At 49.3% G+C, this 20095-nt stretch overlaps 6 protein-coding genes across 6 annotated transcripts; 2 read left to right on the forward strand and 4 right to left on the reverse strand.

Annotated features, from left to right (window-relative positions):
• Window positions 1–1570: 1570 nt before the first annotated feature.
• BC939DRAFT_455346 (uncharacterized protein) lies at window positions 1571–4165 on the reverse strand. The gene is made up of 2 exons (XM_051556177.1): window positions 3904–4165; window positions 1571–3769 (listed from the first exon to the last, which is right to left on the reverse strand). The coding sequence occupies exon 2, from the start codon at window positions 3680–3682 to the stop codon at window positions 1736–1738; it is 1947 nt and encodes a 648-aa protein (XP_051411055.1). The 5' UTR covers window positions 3683–3769; window positions 3904–4165; the 3' UTR covers window positions 1571–1735.
• Window positions 4166–7378: 3213 nt separating this feature from the next.
• On the forward strand, window positions 7379–10516 carry BC939DRAFT_478215 (uncharacterized protein; the record flags this gene model as incomplete). Its single annotated transcript, XM_051558742.1, has 2 exons — window positions 7379–7403; window positions 7539–10516. The coding sequence occupies 2 exons, from the start codon at window positions 7379–7381 to the stop codon at window positions 10514–10516; spliced, it is 3003 nt and encodes a 1000-aa protein (XP_051411056.1).
• Window positions 10517–10886: 370 nt separating this feature from the next.
• BC939DRAFT_425097 (P-loop containing nucleoside triphosphate hydrolase protein) lies at window positions 10887–15563 on the reverse strand (the record flags this gene model as incomplete). Its single annotated transcript, XM_051553151.1, has 6 exons — window positions 15370–15563; window positions 15029–15267; window positions 14662–14914; window positions 13830–14566; window positions 12113–13715; window positions 10887–12002 (listed from the first exon to the last, which is right to left on the reverse strand). The coding sequence occupies exons 1-6, from the start codon at window positions 15466–15468 to the stop codon at window positions 10887–10889; spliced, it is 4047 nt and encodes a 1348-aa protein (XP_051411057.1). The 5' UTR covers window positions 15469–15563.
• Window positions 15564–16348: 785 nt separating this feature from the next.
• Window positions 16349–16831, reverse strand: BC939DRAFT_478217 (uncharacterized protein; the record flags this gene model as incomplete). The annotated part of the gene is made up of 1 exon (XM_051558743.1): window positions 16349–16831. One exon carries the CDS (start codon window positions 16829–16831, stop codon window positions 16349–16351), a length of 483 nt encoding a protein of 160 aa, XP_051411058.1.
• A 54-nt stretch (window positions 16832–16885) lies between these two features.
• BC939DRAFT_455359 (Fanconi anemia complex, subunit FancL, WD-repeat containing domain protein) lies at window positions 16886–19098 on the forward strand. The gene is made up of 9 exons (XM_051556178.1): window positions 16886–17186; window positions 17267–17440; window positions 17540–17593; window positions 17684–17832; window positions 17931–18241; window positions 18365–18494; window positions 18582–18786; window positions 18872–18943; window positions 19034–19098. Exons 1-9 carry the CDS (start codon window positions 17115–17117, stop codon window positions 19061–19063), a joined length of 1197 nt encoding a protein of 398 aa, XP_051411059.1. The 5' UTR covers window positions 16886–17114; the 3' UTR covers window positions 19064–19098.
• BC939DRAFT_455360 (NUDIX hydrolase domain-like protein) lies at window positions 19099–20095 on the reverse strand. Its single transcript, XM_051556179.1, has 5 exons — window positions 19905–20095; window positions 19791–19811; window positions 19649–19690; window positions 19394–19539; window positions 19099–19291 (listed from the first exon to the last, which is right to left on the reverse strand). Exons 1-5 carry the CDS (start codon window positions 19999–20001, stop codon window positions 19136–19138), a joined length of 462 nt encoding a protein of 153 aa, XP_051411060.1. The 5' UTR covers window positions 20002–20095; the 3' UTR covers window positions 19099–19135.

Here is a 20095-nt window from a genome sequence, read left to right on the forward strand (position 1 = left end):
GGAAGAAGAAGGGACTAATGCTCGGATGGGAACACGAACGAATGTAGGATGTGTGGGTGTGAACGAGGGAAATTAAGGGAAAGTAGAAAGTGAGAAAGGAGAAAAGGGAAGAGAAGAAAAGAGAGCGAGAGAGAGAGAAAGAGAGATAGGGAAAGAAAGAGCGAAACGACAAGGGGTTACATGGGAGCATGCCTTGCTACACACAATCGCTCTCAGCTCACTCAGAAAACAAACATGCGGGACCAAAAAAGAAAGCCATTGGGGCCTTAGTTCTACTTTTTACTCATGATTGGGAGAGGGGATACCATTAGATTAGTAGACTAAGGAGTCTACAGCATGACACCATGGTGCACACCAACACAACAAACAAAATGCAGATTTGTCCCATCGGAGAGAAGAAAGGGAGCAAAAAAAAAAAGTGCTGTACAACTGTACCACCTAGGCTTGCCAGATGGCGAATAGCTCTCTGTGCCTAAAATTCTTGCGATTGTCCTTGGGTTTACATTTGTAGCCATCATCTGGAACTCATCCTCATCTCCTGTTGTCTGAAAATCGGAGGTGAGCTTGTTCCTGAAAAATAAAGGTGTGCGTGGTGAATACCGTTGAGGATTCATGGCATTTGACGAAGGAGGGCTGGAGGAGAGGAGGGTGTCTGCCATGCCTGTCGTACAGATACAAACAAACACACCTACACGAGATTCCCCATATGTAGACACGCCATAGTCTTTTTGTTTGAACCATGCCATTTGATGCTATCTATCCATCGCCCTCTTCCGCCATGTAGTTGTTTGTTTTTTTGTAGACATGTAGGGCCCACGTTCATGGACACATGATGTTATAGTCGTCATCTCCTTGTTAGTTCATCTCCTTGTTAGTCTACCCTACCAGTTCGTCCGTTTATCCGTTTACGAAAAAAAAAGATCTACCTCAACCTAGACAAGATTAGTATGGTTTCCCATGCGAACATCAACATCTCCTCTTTTACAAAGCCCAAGGTACCTTCAACCCCTTCCTTCCCTACCCCCATCCCCTATGTGATAGAGTTACAGCACAAGGGAACAGCGAACGACATGCTAAGGACGGTCAACAAATGGTCCCCTCTGTGGCCTGTCTTCCCAGTTTACGGGAAACGGTGATTTAAAGCGCGATGGAGGTTGAACACAGATAGATTTTTATCCTATGGTGTTTTGAAGTTTGGGCACTGCAAAACGATTATCTATCTGCCCATCCTTCCACTACGCTAGTCAATCATCTGCGCGGCTCATAATTTTTGTGAGAGCGAGAGAGAGAGAGGGAGGAAGAAGGTTACAAATTTGTAAACTCTCTCGAAGACGATCTCATGGAATTGGAATTGAATTTGTGCTGTATTTTTAGCAAGGGGTAAGAGTAGAGGGGAAAAGCCATGGTTCCACAAGACATCCCCCACAAAAGAAAGAGACGGCGAAAGTGTGAGAGAGAGGGTGAACGATAATGAAATTCGGCTCGGAGGGGGGGGGTTGAGCATGGTCTCGATCTATACACGATTGGCAATGAACACAAAATTAAAGATACGATGCAAATTGAGATACACATGCATTGTTGTATTGTACCCCTGAAGATGTCTATGTATATTTTGTCTATGGATATATCCAAGTATGCAAATGATTCTATGAACGAATGAATGTAGGAACGCATGGATGCATGTACTCGTGTCGATTAAAAATGCCAATGGGATCAAAGGGAAGAAAGAGAAGAACTACCACAGCTTGAGGTGCTTCCTAGCGCTCCTCAACAGCTTCCATGGTTCTGAATGCCGGATTAACTGGCGGCACCACAACCTCGTCAGGTTCGGTGTATGATCCACCAGCCATCGCACGTCCTCCATCCCGACCTCTCTCACCAGAGCATCGATGTAAAGGTTCTCGAGCTGATGGCCCAATCCATTCAGTACCGACAGCTCCAACTGATTGCCGCCGATATGAAGCACTTTCAGCTGCGACAGCTCTCGAAGGCGCGCATTCAGAAATTGGGTCTGCTCTGGGTTGAGAAAATTCAGGTTCTTGATCCGAAGGAGTTCCAGAGTTGAGCGACATGCCCACGACAACGAGGTCGATCCGCCACCAATCGTGTCCTCGATTTCGATTCCAGACTCGGTGGTAGGGTATATTGTAGTGGATTCACTAGCTGGCGCCGAGGGGCTCTCAATATCCTGGTCCTGGTCGGATTCGAGTGTGTGAGGGAAGAGACTCTCGGGGAGGAGCTCTGGTTGTTGAACCTCAAGGCTCCTCAGGCCTGCGCAGGTCATCAAAATGTGATGAATCCCCTGTCCCGTCAACTCTGTACAGTCTGTCACCGACAAACAGTGGAGGGTATAGTTTTGATAAGGACCTTGCTGAACAGTCAAGTTGATAGAGGAAGGATTCCGGATTCCGTTCACCTTGGCAACTGGTGGATTAGAAAGCATATCGCGAACGCCCTGATCCGTGATTTGCTGGCATCCATCGAGATTCAGGTCTGTGAGTCGGCTGCATTGATGGCCTAGAACTCCGAGGGCAGCATCATCCACGTTTGTCTTGGGAATGTCCAGCGATAGAAGGTTTGGCGAAGCCTTGAAGATCTCTTTGAAGCCGTGTCCGTCCAGAAAGTGGCATCCTGCGAACATGAGAGTTGTCAAGGCGGTCATGGACAGAAGAGGATCCAGTTTGAGTCCAGTGAGGTAGAGCGGGGAGGACTGGCCGAGGTTGAGTTTTGTGAGCTGGAGGGATCGTGCAAAGAGAGTGGAGAGGGTAGATCCAGAGATGGCGGTCTCGTGCAGGTTGATGAGGGTCAAATACTGCATTGGCATCCAGTTCAGGGCAACATGTTCGATCGATGGGCACACAGTGTCCGAGTCAGTCGGCGTTGCAGTGGCATCCTGGGCTTCTAAAGTAGTTGTTTCAACAGTTGAAGGCGAGCGCAGATCCAGGAGCTCGATCGTCTTCAGTCTCGGACAGGCATCCATGAGCGCTGGCAGCGAGTCCGCACTTGTAAACTCCGCCAACTCCGCCCCGTCCGTGGGACTGCTAAGGACTGTGGGGCTATTGGGCGAAGACACTGAACCATTCGATCGCTGATGATGGTGGTTGTGTCTAGAGTCCTCTCCTGCCATGACCAGACTAAAGTGTCGCAGGTTTCTCAGCGATCCCGCCACCTTCAAAAGATCACCACGAATGGTCGTCAGATTATGGAGCTGCAGAGCCGAGAGTCGGTGTGTGGATGACTCGACAAAGCGGGACAGCGTGGTTGCATTCAGTTCACTCGACCAATTCGCCAGCAGTAGGCTGTGGAGATTCAGAGAGGACAGGTCTGCATCTCTGAGAATCGAATTGGATGTGATGGTGGAGTCCGAGAGATCAATCCAGTCCAGTTGCCGAATGTGGCGACCCAATCTGGGGAAGGCCTGGGCCATGTCAGAACTCTTTGTCGTTCCTGCTTCGACTCGGACTCTTCTCCAGAGATGTCTGATCCAAGTCGAGTGCCACAGAGTGGAGACTCTGACTACGGCTGCGAGGGACTGCTTATCGAGATGATGAGCGATAGAGTCGCATAGCTCGGGCATTTCAAAGATGTCCCTGGTCCGCTGGCGGATTTGTAGTCGCTTTTTGAGGATGGGTCCTGTCATGGTGGATTCTGTCAGGGCCCCCGAACACAGTAATGCAGGCATTGTTGCTTCTTGTCGCTTGTTATGTTTGTTGTTGTTGTTTCAGTCTGATCGAGTATGTGGCAAAGCTATCCAGAGACAGCGCACGGGCTAGGGACAAGCAATAAAAGGGGGATACATTAGCACTGGATCGAAAGGCTTGATGGCTGTACAACCTCATTGAGACAGTGCTCATTGTCGATCTGATCCACACTTGATAGTAGTAACAGAACCCAGGGACTTACATTGCTTGGTGGAGGAGCGGAGAGGGAGGTGGTCCGAGCTGTGGTAGGAGATGAAACGAAAGAGGGAGATGGGAGAGCGAGAGGAGAGGGGTGAGGGCAATTTTGTCTGCTGGGGGGCACGCAGACTGACAAGAAGCAAGATAGCAACGACAAGTGCTGGAAGTGGCGGAAGACAAGGATGAGGACGAGGACGAGGAAAGGAAGGAAGAGGGACGAAGGGTCGAAGGAGGGAGGGGGAAGGGGACCTGAGAAAAGCGAAGATAAGGAACAGAAAAAAAAAAAAAAAAAGTTTGTTTACGTTTATCGGTGCCGCTGTTGTCATCCAATGAGGCCCTTTGACAACAAAATGGCCTCATTCGCAGGCACGCAAGCGAGGGATCGGAGTGGAGGACTCATCGCACATGGATTTCAATTAACAGCTGCAGCGAAGGGGGCGGGGGTTACGGGGAAATAGCAGGGGTACAGCCAAGAGTGTAGCCATGCCGCTTCCCATTCAGACCAGTGTTCTGAATGAGGATCATCTCTTCATAGTCATTTGCAAATAGGATGCGAGAGGAGACTGGGGTCCATTGGAAGGGTGCTGGCAGCCTCTTCTGTACCAAAGGATGACAGGGATGTATGTGTGTGTGTGTGTGTAGATCTCGTCATGGCCTTGATTTGATTGGTATAGATCCAACGCACACAGACCATGTCCAGTCGGGGAGCACCTGATTTGGAGGACAAGGATAAGACGGTTCCCCGCTGTGTCCAGCCCGGCTCTGATCTACATGGACACAGACAGCTGCAACCCAAAGGGACGGATCACACTATCTTCTCATATGTATCGTGCGTATGTGCGACTTCATTTTTCTTGTCTGGCAAAAATAGATCAACGCAAGTATTTTTAGCCATGTTAACAAAAAAGCAATGTCCATGCGCGAGAGGAATTTTTCTTTTTTATAATCAGGTACCACGCTACTCTACTGGTTAAGTTTTCGTTTACTTGCTCAACAAACCAACGAGGCGGAATGTGGGGAGCAATATTTCAAGTCGGTAGGCGACAGGCTAGCCTAGGCAAGGCGACAAGCTGTGGGGCTGTTCAATAATAGTTTTTATTTCTGGCTCTGATTCCGGCTCTGGCTGTTGGTCTTGGTTCTTGGCTCTTTTTTGCCTGCTGACGGATCGGCTACCAGTTAGTATTGCTAATTTTCTTCTCGGACCACAAAGGCGAAATTGGGTACTACAGACACGAACACGACCATGCTAAAGCATAAGAAATGCGTGTATTCAGTCTAGCACTCAGAGTAGGTATAATGCATGTGTCTGGTAAGAGCCCCAGTCAGCATGAATGTATAAGACCTAGTGCCAATTCTGGGTTCTGTTCCTCAATTAACACATGTCCATGTCCTATATTCTGATTTCTATAATCGGTGGGGGCGCCAGGAAGGCAAGTTCTTGTGGAGTGACCTTCGATCATAACTGTCACTCATCCTCTCCATGTTCTATCAATGAATTGCTCATTGACACAACGGACTTGAATATTTTACATATTGCAAGATCAAAATTACGGCGCCTGTTTCATTAAATGAAGACATTTGTTGCTTCGATCTGATAGACCCAGTAACAAGCGGATCAAACTTGAGGAGATCCTGCAACCATCGATAAAATAACAAGGGCGTTGGACACAATCCGGAAATCAGTAATCGTCAGCACATGTGTCCTCTTGTGATGTTGTCTATCGTCTGTCGAACATGCAGAAACGCCGCGTCCGTTTGTTCTGTTCATTCATGCAAAATACCTGGCAGCCGGGCGTAACACAATAATATTCTCAGCAAAAAAAGTTTCAACATGAGGCGCCATTCTCAGAGAAAAAGGGATATATGGTACACACATATTTTCTCTCCTCTCTTTGACAAGTAGCTCACTCGCTTGCAGTCTTTGCTCTCCTTGGGCGAAGTCCTTTAGGCTACGAAGAAATGGACTATTGTAGAGACAAAGGGGGCGGACGCAAAAAGGTTTTCAGGGATACATACATACATTGCAATGAGAGGAAAAAAAAGGATCCATATGCGATTCCTCTCAGAAAATATAATAGTAAAGAAACCAGTAGCCTCACAAAGGAGACAAGGAAGTCGGCCATGAAAAAAGGGTACTGTCCATTTTTGTTATTATGCTAGTAATGCTAGTAGGTCGAGAAGGATGGCAATTGAAGCGTGGCCCGACGACTCTGGTGCTTAGAATTTGTAGAGGAGTAAATAGGAAGAGGAGGGCGAGACGGGATAAAATAGGGCGCACGGGAAACGAAGATAGACTAGAGTGATCAATCCGCGTGCATAACAAACCCGCACACAGAGTTTAGTTCTACATATATATCGGTGGATGATTGTTGTTGCTGTAGCGTGAACATCTTCGCTTTTACTTTTGTCGGGTGGAAGAGCGAACGAACCAACGCAAAGAGTTGACTAAAAATATATGCAACTTTCGTATTTTTTTTTGGTAGTCTTCCCACTTTCCACGAAAGAGAGAGGGTGAGCAAAAAAAAAAATTCACGTTATTTCCTGCGAGTTCAATTGTTCCTCCTTTCCTCTCCTTCTTTTCCTCGTTTCCTTCTGCCTTTTTCTTCCCTTGCTTCCCTTTTGCATTCACATTCCTTCTCTCTGCTCATTCCAGCCGTTCTTCTTCCTTTTTCTCGTCCTTTTTTTTAACAAAGAATTGTTTTTTTTCTCGTCTCCCCGTACATTAGAGGCGACTATCGATATCTCACCTCAACCTCACCTTCACTCACGCATTCCTTCACTCAATCACGTCCTCCTTTTGCTCCTTTCTTTTTATTTCCCTGTTTATCTGCTTCCTACCATATTATCGGTTCACCATCCCCTTTCAATTGCTTGCAACTACTGGTGAGTATGCTAGCCCTGTGTGTGCGAAATAATCCTCTTGACACATGCTGTCTTCTCCACGAATCAGGAACAGTTAATCTATACCAGAACACATCAACCGCTTTTTCCTTGCGATAACCCCTTTTCCTTTTGCCATGCCTGAATGAAAAGAACTTTATGAATCCATGAAATAACCGAATTAACTGAATCACCCCCTCTCCAAGTCTTTTCTTTTCTCGTCTTTACACTTTTGCCTCGTGTACTCTCGCTAACCAATAATATCTTTTTCTTGCAAAACAGCACAGCTCATTGTTTAAGCACCAGCAATTGGGAGACGCACGATAATATCCTACACGAACACAAGTGACCGACGACTCATTGTTTGTTCCTGAGCGGCCTGAACTATCCAACAAATAATAATAACAACAACAACGATCGGAAAGCAAGGAATTGTCAGAGCGGGGCTCACTTTTTTCTCATTGGCTTTTACCCCACAATCCGTAATTGATCTCGCCCTAGAAAAAAACAACCCTAGTATTTCTTTCATATAACTCCCTACTACGCCCTCTATTCTTTATAACGAACAAAAAAAGACAAAGAAAAAAAGCATCTCCACAATGGCTGCAGCCGATATTCAGCAAGGTAACGAGCGGCGATCCCGTTGTCCCCAGTGGTTCCTGATTATTCCATTATCGTTTTGTTCAGATGCTCTGGGTTAAAGGAAAACCCAGCTGTCTCTAACTTTAATATTTTTATGTACTTCCTTCCTTCCTTCAGAATGGTCTTCGAGAGATTTGATGCATCGGGACAACAAGCACAATGATATCGGTAACCCCAAACCTTCTACTTCAGCATCATCATCATCATCATCATCATCATCATCATCATCATCATCACCATCCCTACTACCTGCTTTGCCCGTCGAAGTCAAGCTGGAATCGAAGGCTCAGGATGCCGCAGTGCCAGATGTCGCAGACGTCGAGGCCAAGATCGAGGATCTCGGCATCCATTCCCCACCACCGTCCACCACGGTTTCCGACCACAGTACCTCTCAATCTTCTTCAGGGGTCACTTATCCTTCACCGCCTCCACCACCCCCATTGATGCACCAGACCGCCAAACCCACATCCGATCCGTGCCAGTCCAGTTCTGCGGTCCAATCTGGGATCTTTACAGACTACCACCACCCACTGGCGAATGCCCCAACGATCAGAGGGGCAGACATACCCTCGCCAATGCTGTTGCAGACACACCCGCTGGATTCCAAAACCGGACACCCGACAAGTACGGGTGTGAGACCGATGAGTATGATGGAACCTTCGAGCCCGAATATGATGCAGTACCCACAGCAGCCCTGGATAACGAACGGCCATGGATCACCTAGGCATGGTCCACTCCTAACACCGACTACGTCCTCGCCTGCGCTCATGCCTCATCAAACGGGATTCTATAGCGGGTCGTCAAATTCGCTACCGTTGCCCGGAACATTGACGCCGCAATCGCGAAAGGGCTCGGTTGCGAGCTTGGGTGGTCCTCCTACAGCCAGGGCGTCGCCTGGTTTCCGCGGCGCGCCGTTAGGACAGACGTCCGATACGGAGTCGGTCCTGAAGCAGTTCGATGTGTATTTCGGAAAGGTCTACCTCCGAGGACAGTTGCAGAAGAAGAGCGAACTTGGTGTTGAGGGATTTAAGCTGCAGGGACAGCAGTGGGCAGCCTATACTGCGGAACTTGTGGGGCCCAAACTGAGACTGAGACCGATGGATGGTTCCAGTGGACCGAAGGGAGAGCCCGAGGAGATGAATATGGAGGAGGCAACAGTCGAGATGCAGGATGGACCAACCGGAGGAACGTTTACTATCAATTGGTTAGGTGCCAACAAGTCGGTCTTCCAGCCCGTTCAGCAGCTCAGCTTGGGATCGCCGGAGGCCGGGTCTACCTGCCAGGATTGGGTGTGTGCGATTCGGCTCAGTTGTTATGAATGCTCGAGGCTGCAGGAGATCTATACGTCGACCTTATTGAGACGACCCAAGTTCAGAGACCAGGTCGCAGCTACGATCGAGGGACACATCAAGGCCGAGGGGTTCCTGCGGGTCAGGTTCTGGGCGGGAGACGATTGGCAGCGTTTGTATGTCGTGGTCTCGGACCAGCGTGGGGAGGAAGTCAAGAAGAAGAAGCAGAACAAGGTCCTCCAGGCGGCACCGGTCCGTGGACAGATCCATTTCTATGAGAACCCAAAGTCAAAGAAGCCATTCGTGTCGATGTACAATGTCAGTCAGGCCTATGCGGTGTGTCCGTCGCGATCGTCGATTAATGCGTCGAAGGATAACAAGGTCGACGAAGAGGGATCGTTGACGCTCAAGTTGGAAGGAGATGTGGTCCTGCAGCGTGAGAATCTGATACCTTCGAAGAAGGGGTTCTTCAGCAGCCCTTCGCCTCCCTCCGCGCTCGCACGGGATCTTCAGACGTTGATGCCGACGGGTCGGGCGAACTTTGTGATGCTCCAAGTCGCGAATGAGGTGGAGCGGACACAGTTCTTGTTGGGAACTAGCGAGGCATTTAGGATTTACGGCAAGCCCGGCCCATTGCTCTTTGATTCACCTACGGACCCTGCGGCTATGAACTTTGGATGCATGGCCTCTTCGCTCCTTCAACAGGAGCTCTTGATCGGGCTCGATGCTGTACTGCACCTCCCCCAGAAGGGCGAGTCCCTGGCGGATGTCAAATTCGCGTTCGGCGAGGTCCTTCGGAAGCGTCTCGTCGCCGAAAACCCTCCGCCGATGGTGAACCAAAGACGGTTCTCGACCTACAATGCAAGGCGACACAGCACTATGCCCTACGGCGCCGAGAACTTGGGATCACCGTCTCCGATAATGGCCATGGCCATGCGCTCGCGCGCGTACTCCGGATCCGGATACCTCGTCCCACAACCCTCACCCAGTCTGCATCCTCTGCATATGTCTCCTTGGACAGCCGCATCGCATTCGCCACAACTCGGTCCTTATGGTTCGAATTCTCCAAGGCAAGGACCAATCTTTGCATCGCCCTATAATCAGCATCTTTATCGCCCCCCGTACGCGGCTTCGAATACTAGTACGGACGATAACGACGCGAACTTGGTCACTGACGAAGAGGGTGAGGATGACGAATACCCCGATACGCCCGAAGAAGAAGACGGTATGATCACACCCTTTCGATCTCGTGCGGGTTCCTTAATGGTCTCCTCTGGACCTGGTTACGGTAGCCAGGTCCGGAAAGGTAGTGTTGGCGCGTTGAGCATGCAGAGCATACAGAGCGGTCGTGCAGGACGGAGCGCGAGCTTCACAAGCGCTTATGGTGTTCAGATCATCACACCCTCGCCCGAGCAGCTGCGCCCTCCACATCCCCAGAGGAGGAAAACAATGGAAAAGGCTGTGTTGGATTTGCCGTCACTGAATTCGTTCTCGGAAGATTTTGTGATTAAGGAGGAGGCGGATAAGGATACGCAGAAGAGGTTGACGGCGGTGGTGTATCCGACCCAGATTGTGATCCCTAAGGGCAAGAAGCGGAGGGATTCTGCAGTCACCGGTAGTAGTGAGAGCGCTGAGCCGAAGAGTGCGATCTCGTTGGCGTCTCCTTCTGTGCAGGTTCCAGTTCCAGCAACGGCAGCAGCGGAGGCAGTGGCCACGGATGAAACGCCTAGTTCGACGATTATGGTCGAGGAGACCGCGATGGTGAAGGAGTCAGTTCAGGTTGCTGTAGTTGCCGAGAACAAGTAAACCCCTTCCCCCTTCCAGGGCGGGAAGCAGGGCCATACCGATCTAAAACGGTGGCAGATATACGAACTCGGGAACCGTGGCGCCGATTTTTTTTTTTTTTACCACAACAGCAGTTAGTTTAAGTTTATCCCTCCTATTCTTTCTGTCTTTACAAACTTGTATATTTTTCTCTTTGATAAATGCGCCAACAAATACCAGGACACCTCTAATTAATGACCACCCAAACTAATGACCCCCCACAGAACTTGACGTTCATTCTTCATAGACATGTGCAGTACTTTTCAGACTTAACCATCATTTTAGAGGTAATCAAATAAAGAACCTCATTTTTATTACACGAGTTCCACGAATATAGTCTACATCGTGGTGTTCAGATACAGCCACTGCGGTGACTCAGCCATTGCTCCTCCGCAACTTGTCTCAACTTCGCCTCGTTCTCCGGTCCGGTCCCTGCGACCATCGCCTTGAACCACCCACTACCCTTACAATCCTCATCTTCCCTCAGCAGCTCCCACGGCTTTCCAAACTCCACCACCTTTCCTTGGTCCAGCACCAAGATACGATCGTAGTCGCCAATGACCGTATTTAATCGATGTGCGATCGTGAACACGGTTGTGCCCTTGAACTGCGAGTGGATCGCCTTTTGGATCATCCGGTCAGACTGCAGGTCCACGTTCGCAGTGGCCTCGTCCATGACAATGATCTTGGCCCGTCTCAACACCGCACGCGCCAACGACAACAACTGCTGCTCGCCGATACTAAAGTTCTTTCCATTGTCGTCCACAGTCGCATCCAGTCCTCCCTCAAGACCCTCGACGAGACGCTTCAACTCCGCGGCCTCCAGTGCCGCCCAGATGTCCGCATCCTGATGCTGAGATGTTGGGTCGAGGTTGAATCGCAGTGTGCCGCGGAAGAGGAAGGGTTCCTGTGGGATAATCGCCATCTTCTCGCGCAAGTCGTGCATCCCGATCTTGAAGATATCGACCCCGTCAATGGAGATGCCTCCATGATGAGGCGGATTGCCCGTGGTGGTATCGACGAGTCGGAAGAGTGCCCCGATCAAGCTGGACTTGCCGGCTCCTGTGCGACCCACGATCCCGATCTTCTCGCCAGCCTTGAAATCCAGCGAGATGTTCTTCAACACCGGGCCTTCACCGCGAGGGTAGGTCAAGGACATGTCCGTGAAGGTGACCTTGGCTTCCTGTGGCCATCCGTTCGGGACAGCTGAGGATCCATCAGGATTATGGATATGGCGCGGAGAAGGCTCGGGGTCGATATGGGAGTATTCCATCATACGTTCGACGGAGACCATTAGGATCGCAGCCTCAACGCTCATACGGATGGCCCACTGAAGCTCACCAGAGATGCTAATGACAGAGGACATGGCAAGACCCACACGGGCGGCTTCTTGGGAATCGCGAGCGGCAACGCAGGCGATCGCAGTAATGCCCAGGAACAGCGCTGACACTGCATCCAACCGATAGCCCTGTGTACCCAAGCGCACGAAATAAAAGAAAGAGAGTCAGCATTGATTCCATGAATAAATTACACTCGAGAAGAAACACGAAGAAAAAACAACAGCAAACAACAACTTACGAGCCAACGCGCCATGGCAAGATATGTGAAGAACGCGCGTCCATTATCTTCCTGCGTCCTGATATGCTTGTCCATAAACATTCCACTAACCCCAAACGCCCTCACGGAACTCAGTCCATCCAAGGTCTCGGACAGATGTGAGTATATCGGCGACCGCGACTGACTATCAATCCGCTTGACCTGCCTACTCGACCTGATATACAGCACCCGCAACGCGACAAACCCTGTCAAGATAAACGGAATCGCGATGACGATCCACGGATTCACTACACAGACCGTCACCACAGACCCAAGCAACATGAATCCGATCTGTATCGTGTCAAAGAACACATACGGCAGTAACTCGTCACAGTTCGCCATATCCTTCGAGAACCGGTTCAGAATCCGTCCATGAGGATTCGCGTGGAAGAAGGTAATACTAGTATGCATCAATGCATCGAGCATCGCCCGAAACATGTTGCGCGAGCTCGAGGTTACACAGTCAAAGAAGAGGTACGATCGCGCGATCGTCATGATCACAGTTCCAAGGCAGTACAGTCCGAACGCCGTTGGATAATATGGATGTGTTTGTTCCGCCACTCCCTGGCCTGACCATTTGGAGAGTAAAAAGTCGCCACCGACCATGATCCCTTGAGCTGTTGTTAGACAAATGGCCGTCAGGATGAGTTTCGACCAGGGAGAACCGATCCGGAAGAAGTCGATATAGACCTCGAGCGAGGTCTCGCCCTCTGCCACTTCCTCGGTCGTCAAGCTCTTTTCCATGATGCTCACCCCATCGTCGTCATCTTTCTTAACCCTATCTCCATCTTCATTTCCCCAGATTCTTTCTGCATCGAGTGCCTTGTTCTGGGTTATGATCTCAGCATCGTTGGACAGACGCCCGTCCTCTTCGGAAGCTCTGGGCGCCTTCGTTGCAAATTCGCGCAGCACATCCACAAATCGAGCGCAACTCCTGGTACTCTTTACAGAATCGCCATCCTGAACCTCCTGCTTGAGTTCAGTCTCCTCCTTCATAACCCCGTCTACGTGTCCCATATGCGTGATACGACCGCGCTCAAGTACAATAACGTTCTCGCAATCCTTGATGTACTGCAACTGATGTGTCACCAGTACTCGTGCCTTGGCTTTCAGCAGCCCATTGATGCAGTTGTCGAAAAGCGCACGTCCGACCTTGGGATCGACAGCCGAAAGTGGATCGTCCAGGATATAAATGTCCGACTCCCTGTACGCTGCTCTCGCGAGAGAAACACGGGCACGCTGACCACCACTGAGGGTCACGCCCTTCTCGCCGATGATAGTCTCATCTCCTTGCGGGAGCAGGGACAGGTCGCGGGTGAGCTCGCATGCCTTGATGACCTTGCTATAGCGCTCCTGGTTGAACTGAGAACCGAATAAAATGTTGCTCTTGATCGTTCCTGCAAAGATCCAGGGCGACTGGGCAGAATAGGACATGGTGATCGGGTGTCGGCTATGGACCAGGTCCATGGAGCCAGAGACCAGGGTCATCTCCTGGAGCAGGGCCATACATAAACTCGACTTGCCGCATCCGACAGGTCCTACGATCGCCAGCAGTTCATCGCGACGAAGAGACATAGTGATGTTGCTGAGAATCGCTTTCTTGGAAGAGTCCAGGGCAATGGCTGAATTGTTGTCGTTATCGTCAGGATCAGGTTTCTCTTGCCCCTCGTCCTCCTTCGCTTGCTTTTCCTTGGAGGACAGTTCCAAGATCTTGTCCCCCTCGTCCGCCACAATAGCCCAGGAGAATGAAGCGTCCTTCATCTCGACCAGCACATCCGAAAATTCGTCCTGCATACTCTTTTCGTTCTCCTTAAGATTCTGCGCCCAAGTCTTGTTCTGGGAGCCATTCTCGATCGCTCTCAGCTCCGGTAGCATCAGAAAATCCGTAATCCGTTTGACCGACACTCTGACCTCGGCCATGGACTCGAGTGCCTTCGGAAAGTACGAGGTCATACTAATCCTCAAGATATTGAACAATGTCAAGGACACAAACACCTTATCCGGGGTCAACGATTTTCCCTGCAGCCAATAGGTCACAAAGGCGAACAGCGCAACCAACGGTTGGAAGAAGAAATAGATTGACATATTGATTGCCCGCATGGCATTGGCCTTCCAAATATATTTCAATTCGATCGACCGGAGCATCATGACCTTTTCTTGGAAGGGGACCTCCCAAGCGCAGAGTTTGAGGAGCTCGATGCCCGAAAAGACATCCGAAAGGGTTCGGATGCGTTCGTCGCGGGCATGGACGGTCCTAGTGCGGATGGTGGCGAAGTGTCGGGAGAAGAAGAGTTGGATGGGCATGAGCAAGGAGAGGGCGAGGAGGCCGGATAAGCAGGCGACATTGAGTTCTTTCCAGAGAAAGTACATGACGGCGATCATCTCCAAAGGCCCGAGGATCACGTAGAGCCCGAAGGGAGCGCAGTTTTCGAACGGCTGCAGGTCTATTCATGAAGTCGCGAGAGTTTTTAAAGATGGAAAAAAAAGTTTATATTAGACTTTACAGTAGACAAAAAGAGAAAGTGCGTGACACGATACATACCATTTGAGATGAGATTGATTACGGTGCCTGTGGAGATGGAGCTCGAGGTTGAGAGGGTGAGGCACTTTCGGTACATGAGCGCGATAAGGCCCTGTCGCGTCCAGGTTCCGATCCGTAGAACGTGGAAGAAATTGTGGTGGTGAACCGTGCCATGAAACAGCGTCACTAAAAACAACGCAATCGCGTATCCCATGCCCTCCCGTATCGTCATCTCAGGCGTGTCAAAAAAGCGAATTACATATCTGCAACATAGTTTGTTTAGATATCGTTGACCGAATGAAACGTTAGTCCATTTTCAAGAACTTTATGGTCGCAATCGCGTGTGAATGCGTGGCTAGGTCTGTACGGCAACTTACCCGAGAAGCACAGCCTCACTGACCTTGCAGACGCTCTCGAGGAGGCCAGAAATAAAGGGTACGCAGGCGTAGAGCCCAAAGCACCGCCAGAGGACCCTGTATAGGCTTGGCTTTTTATCTGGTATGAGTCTCTTAGATTCGACCTCGCGAGTCCATTCGCAGAGCATGAGGTCTGAAATGCGTTGGATCTTGTCCTTTTCGGAGAGGCGTGGTAGCTCTTCTGCGACTAGAGTATGCTTCTATTGAAGGATAGATAAAGGAAGATGCGTAGATGTTAGTTAAAAAGGACTTTAGATATTTTAGTTGCACCTGCACATCATAGATGGAATGCAATAGTTTACCCTCCCGCGGAGCAGCATAGGCTGGATCCAGTTGAATGTGATGTAGGAGAGGATGGTGGCCTGCTCGATCGCAGTCGGAGGGCGTTTGTCATCCGCCATTTCTTGAAGGGAAAGCAGGAAGTATGATCTTGCCAGGTATCGTTGTGGATCGATATAGAAGGCCAGACAGTGCTCAGGAAGTAAGACCGGTAAACGCGCTTAAAAAGAATGTTATGAAAGAAAGAAAAAGGAGGAAAGAAATGGAGGATACCTGATGAACGTTTTAAACGAAATAAAAAAAAATGCGGGCAAGACCGAGAAACAGGTCGTGAAATTGGCCAACTCCACTTCGTCGGAGCGTGTTCCTGAGTCTGTCTCTGGGTTTCGCGCAGGTACAGTGGACTGCGGCAGGTCCCAATTTACTACCTTAGCAACAAGATAATGACTCCAACTAAGGATGAGATCTGAAAGTGTGGTTGGTATACACAGCACAGAATAGCAATTACATAGCTACAGACAAGTCGGAGGACACACTCTCTCGCTGGGCGATCCTTTTATTCGTAGCCATTAGCACTGCCCATATTCGTCTCCATACGAAATCAAAGAAAGTTGGACCAAGACAGCGGACGAGGGCGTCCTTTAGGATCCTTTTTCTTTAATTTTTTTTTTGCTCCCAAGACTCCAATCGTGCCGGTGCCATCGATTCAGCCAAAGAACGCTAGAGGAAGAGTGTTTGCAACCGGATTCTCTTGAATGACATTATCAGATTCAATAGCTTTGAGTCGATGTCAGCATCCTTTCAGTCTAGTGCCTCTTGAAGAACGTCTCTGATGCGTTCATCAGTCATGCTCAAATGTCCTTGAAGAGGCATGTGCGCAGATTGCCTGCCCCATTATCTAGTTGCGGTGGCTGTGAAATGGGAAGGACATACACCTTCTTGCGACCTTGGATATGATGATTTGGCTCGCTTTTTTAATAATGTACAGACGGACAATGCCAATTACAGATAGATGCCTTCCTCCGCAGGTTCATTCTCGACAGTAGCGTCCGTGCTTCCAGCTGGCTCTTGCTGCCCCGCCGAACCTGATTCTGCTGTCGTAGCCCCACGCTTACTCTGGATAGCACTCATCAATTGCTCACAGATCCTCTCGTATTTTGCAATCACAGCCTCGTTCTCTTCGATCGCCAGCATGAACTCTGGGTCCGGTTCGTAAGATGAAGTCTCGGTATCGCCTGCTTCAGTCCCTCCGTGTTGCTGGTGATGTTCTTGTAGCTCTTGTTGCTCAAGTTCGATAAATTCCTTGATCTCCTTGTTAGACTGTTGGAGCTGCTGGATGGCGCGCTGAAGACGTGAGTGTTCTTGTTCGAGCGAGGCCAAATCGAGCGAGTCGAGGATCTTTGCGAGCGCTGCAGGAGACGCGGAGGCGAAGGCAGTACCGGAGATAAGCCCGAAAGAGGCAGGTGGTGCGATTGCAGGGTTCATTGAGTGATTTGTGGATTGAGTAGCTGGATCTGAGGGAAGAAGGAGAGGTGATGAGAAAGAGAGAGAGAGAGAGAGAGGAGAATGTAAATGATGAATGTGTGTGTATGCGTGTGTGTATAAGAAGGATCAGCCAACGTGGAGTTTATCCTTCTTGAGAGTGCTCTTCGGCGCAGCGTGTAGCATATTTCGTTCAGTCTCCTTATCGCGCGCAGTACCGAAGCATCATCGTTCCTCCGTTTGCATTCTACTTCCAGTACCACCGAGCCCTGAATGTTGATCGGCCATGCAGGCATTTCCATTGCTGGTTCAATGGCATTCTAATCCAGACATTTACCACGGGTTCCTTTCGGTTATGGTTAGTGGTGTGTGTGCTTTGTTATGCTACAGCCATGCAATAAAGTGTATCCTATTAAGCCATGTGTTTTCGATTTGCAGGATATGGAACTTGAAGTCTGCATTGAGATGTCCAGCACTGCAAAGAAGAGACACGGATTCATTGTTGGAGGAACAGCGGCTGCACACAGGGTTCTCTCTAGCAGCCTTGGATGTATCACTGGCACAGAAGAATTGAAAGAGATCCTTGAGGGACATGAGACACAGCTACAGAAGGTAGGCTGAACATATGCCATCCATACAAATGGTTTGGTGCTGTATTTAATGCAGAGGATCTAAGATACTGATCCTGTGAATCCTAACGGGTTATAGAAGATGGAAGAGGCCGCCGACATGCAGGGTTTTTTGATCGAACTGGTCGATACATTGGTGCGCGTTGCCTTCCTTCGTTAACAAAATAGAACTGCATCAGGGAAGAGCGAGGCAACTAACGAGACTCAATTGGTCATCTACTCGCAGGAAGCGATCTTAAGCAGCCAGAGCATGAGTACCGGTCAGGAAAAGCCAGTGTCGTACTGGTCCAGCGTTATGGAACAGTTGGATATCCTCGGTTGGGATAGAGTATCACAAATGAAGGAGGACTTCTCTCAAGTCCAGATCGAACTCCAGTATGTATTCCTACACATGGCTGAGAAACAAGTATCTGCGCTCTTGTCGCGATACATCCTTCTAATAGTTTTGTCCGCAACCCCTACTTCATCCACAGTGACGTCTCTCAACGCAAGCATCTGTTGACAGTCAAATTCCCGCCAGGTTACCCGACTATTCCCTTTATCCTTGAGCCTCTAGAAACTCCAGAATGCGATCTTGAACATCGTTCGTTCACACAGCAGTTAGCAGCAGACACACACTCATTAAGACAACAATCCGGACTTCAGGCTGTGGTCCAGCAGACAGAGAGGTGGCTCGAGCTCTTTAGGGACTTTTGGGACGTAATGCAGGATATTGACGAAAAGACATGGGTGATTGACCCCGAGAAACCGACAAGAGCGGATCGTATGCGGCGCTGCGCTCTAGGTATGATATCGTTTGATTTAAATAGCCCTGTAATTGGAAAGGCAAGTAAGCGTGGAGCATTAGACTGAGCAATTTTTTTATTTTTTTTATTCTCTCTTCCTTCCTGGATATAAATTGACTTAGGGAACCATTGTTCTATTCAAATGACGATCGATCCACTATCTCCGCGGTCCGTACCCGATACGCGGTTGTTTGGTCCGACAACAAGCATTGAGCCTATGCGGCTCAAATTGCACGAGAATGCAAGGCTATGGTATGTTCAGTGGCAGTAAAAAAGCCTAGGGCTGTCCTTATCTAAATTCACAGACTAACTTCACCGATGCCTTTTTCGATACATTAGGGACCAAAGAAAACTTCCACGTGAGAATCTGGAGGTATTGTTAGAGCTGCCCAATGGTTTCCCATCCCCTGTTACTGTGACTAAGGACGAGATGAACATTGAATGTGGCATCTGTTACTCGTTCCGCTTCGAAGGCCAGGTGCCTGATCAGCTCTGCAGTCATTCAAAATGCCAGCAGCCATATCATCGCGCGTGTCTCTATGAGGTAACATGAATAGCAGGGATGAGGCGGCGAGCGCTTCGCTGAATCAGTTATGAACTGACATGGTATCCTTTGTATCTTCATGTAGTGGCTACGGTCCGTCCCAACTACACGGCAGAGTTTCAACACCCTCTTTGGCGCCTGCCCATATTGTAGCGAGGTATTTTTTATCTCGTGGCCCGTTTTGAACTGGTTCATTACCATGTATTGTTATTGATCACATGTAATCTTCGATTTATGTACCCCATAGACCATTACTACCACCGCTCCCAAGCTTTGATTCCATGGTACTGGCGTAGACTCCACATCGGAACATTCCTTTTGTAAAAATAAAATAGAAATATGCGGATCTTTATTGTTTGGCGCTTTGGACAAAGATCGATGTGAGGTCGACATCGTTGATCATTTTCGCAAGAGGTGAAAAGAGTGGTCGATAGGGTCCGTTGTTGTCTAGTAATTCTTCCTGAGTGATCCATTCCCACCGCTCGCACTTCAATGGCTCCATGACCTAGCATTTTTCATAGCGTTTGTTTCATGCCGTTAGTAAAGCGGCTCAAGCGTGTATCATCCTTGGCTCCCCTAATTCGGAGTTGCTGCTCGTAGCATTTACCTTGGCCTCAGCGCTGCCGTTGACATTGGCAGAGACGAAGACGGTGACATAGTGTCTCTCAATGTCATTCATGATGTTGTTATTGGCGGTGAAAAACTTGGCCGAAGCAGAGTCCAGAGTCAGGCCCGTCTCTTCCTCGGCCTCACCTAAAAGAAAGGAGCAAAGCAATCAAAAGATGTTGATATCAAGGGACAATGCAGATGAAACAGGGCGCGAGATCTATTGGGCGAAGCAATTAAGGTCGAGAGTGCTTACGGATCGCGCATTCCTCGAACGTTTCACCAAACTCCAGGTGACCTAGTCAACAGAAAATGGGTACGCGGATCAGTATCGTCTCGGTCCCTGATCCTTTGCAAAAAAAAAAAAAAAAAAAGCTGCTTTTCTTGCGTTAAGTTACCTCCAGCTAGCTGCCAAGTGTCTATGTTGCGACGAGTAGAAAGCCATAGGTTAATGGACGCCGAACTGTTGCTCATTCCAGATTCCAAATTGCAGAACTCATCCGACGACTAACCTGCTCCATGGCTTCCGATTCTCCGTCCGACCAACACCTTGCGGTTGTGCATAATCAGTACCCCGACACCGACTTGGACAGCTTTTGCGACGTTCATGTTAAAAAAGAGGAATAGACGTTGTCTGAATGAGGAGGGATCAGATCAGATCATCACAAGTGTAGGTGGTTCAAATAAGCAGCACAGTGTGACT

This window comes from Gamsiella multidivaricata (assembly GCF_025024155.1).
Source record: "Gamsiella multidivaricata strain RSA 2152 chromosome Unknown BC939scaffold_43, whole genome shotgun sequence".
Classification (NCBI taxonomy): domain Eukaryota; kingdom Fungi; phylum Mortierellomycota; class Mortierellomycetes; order Mortierellales; family Mortierellaceae; genus Gamsiella; species Gamsiella multidivaricata.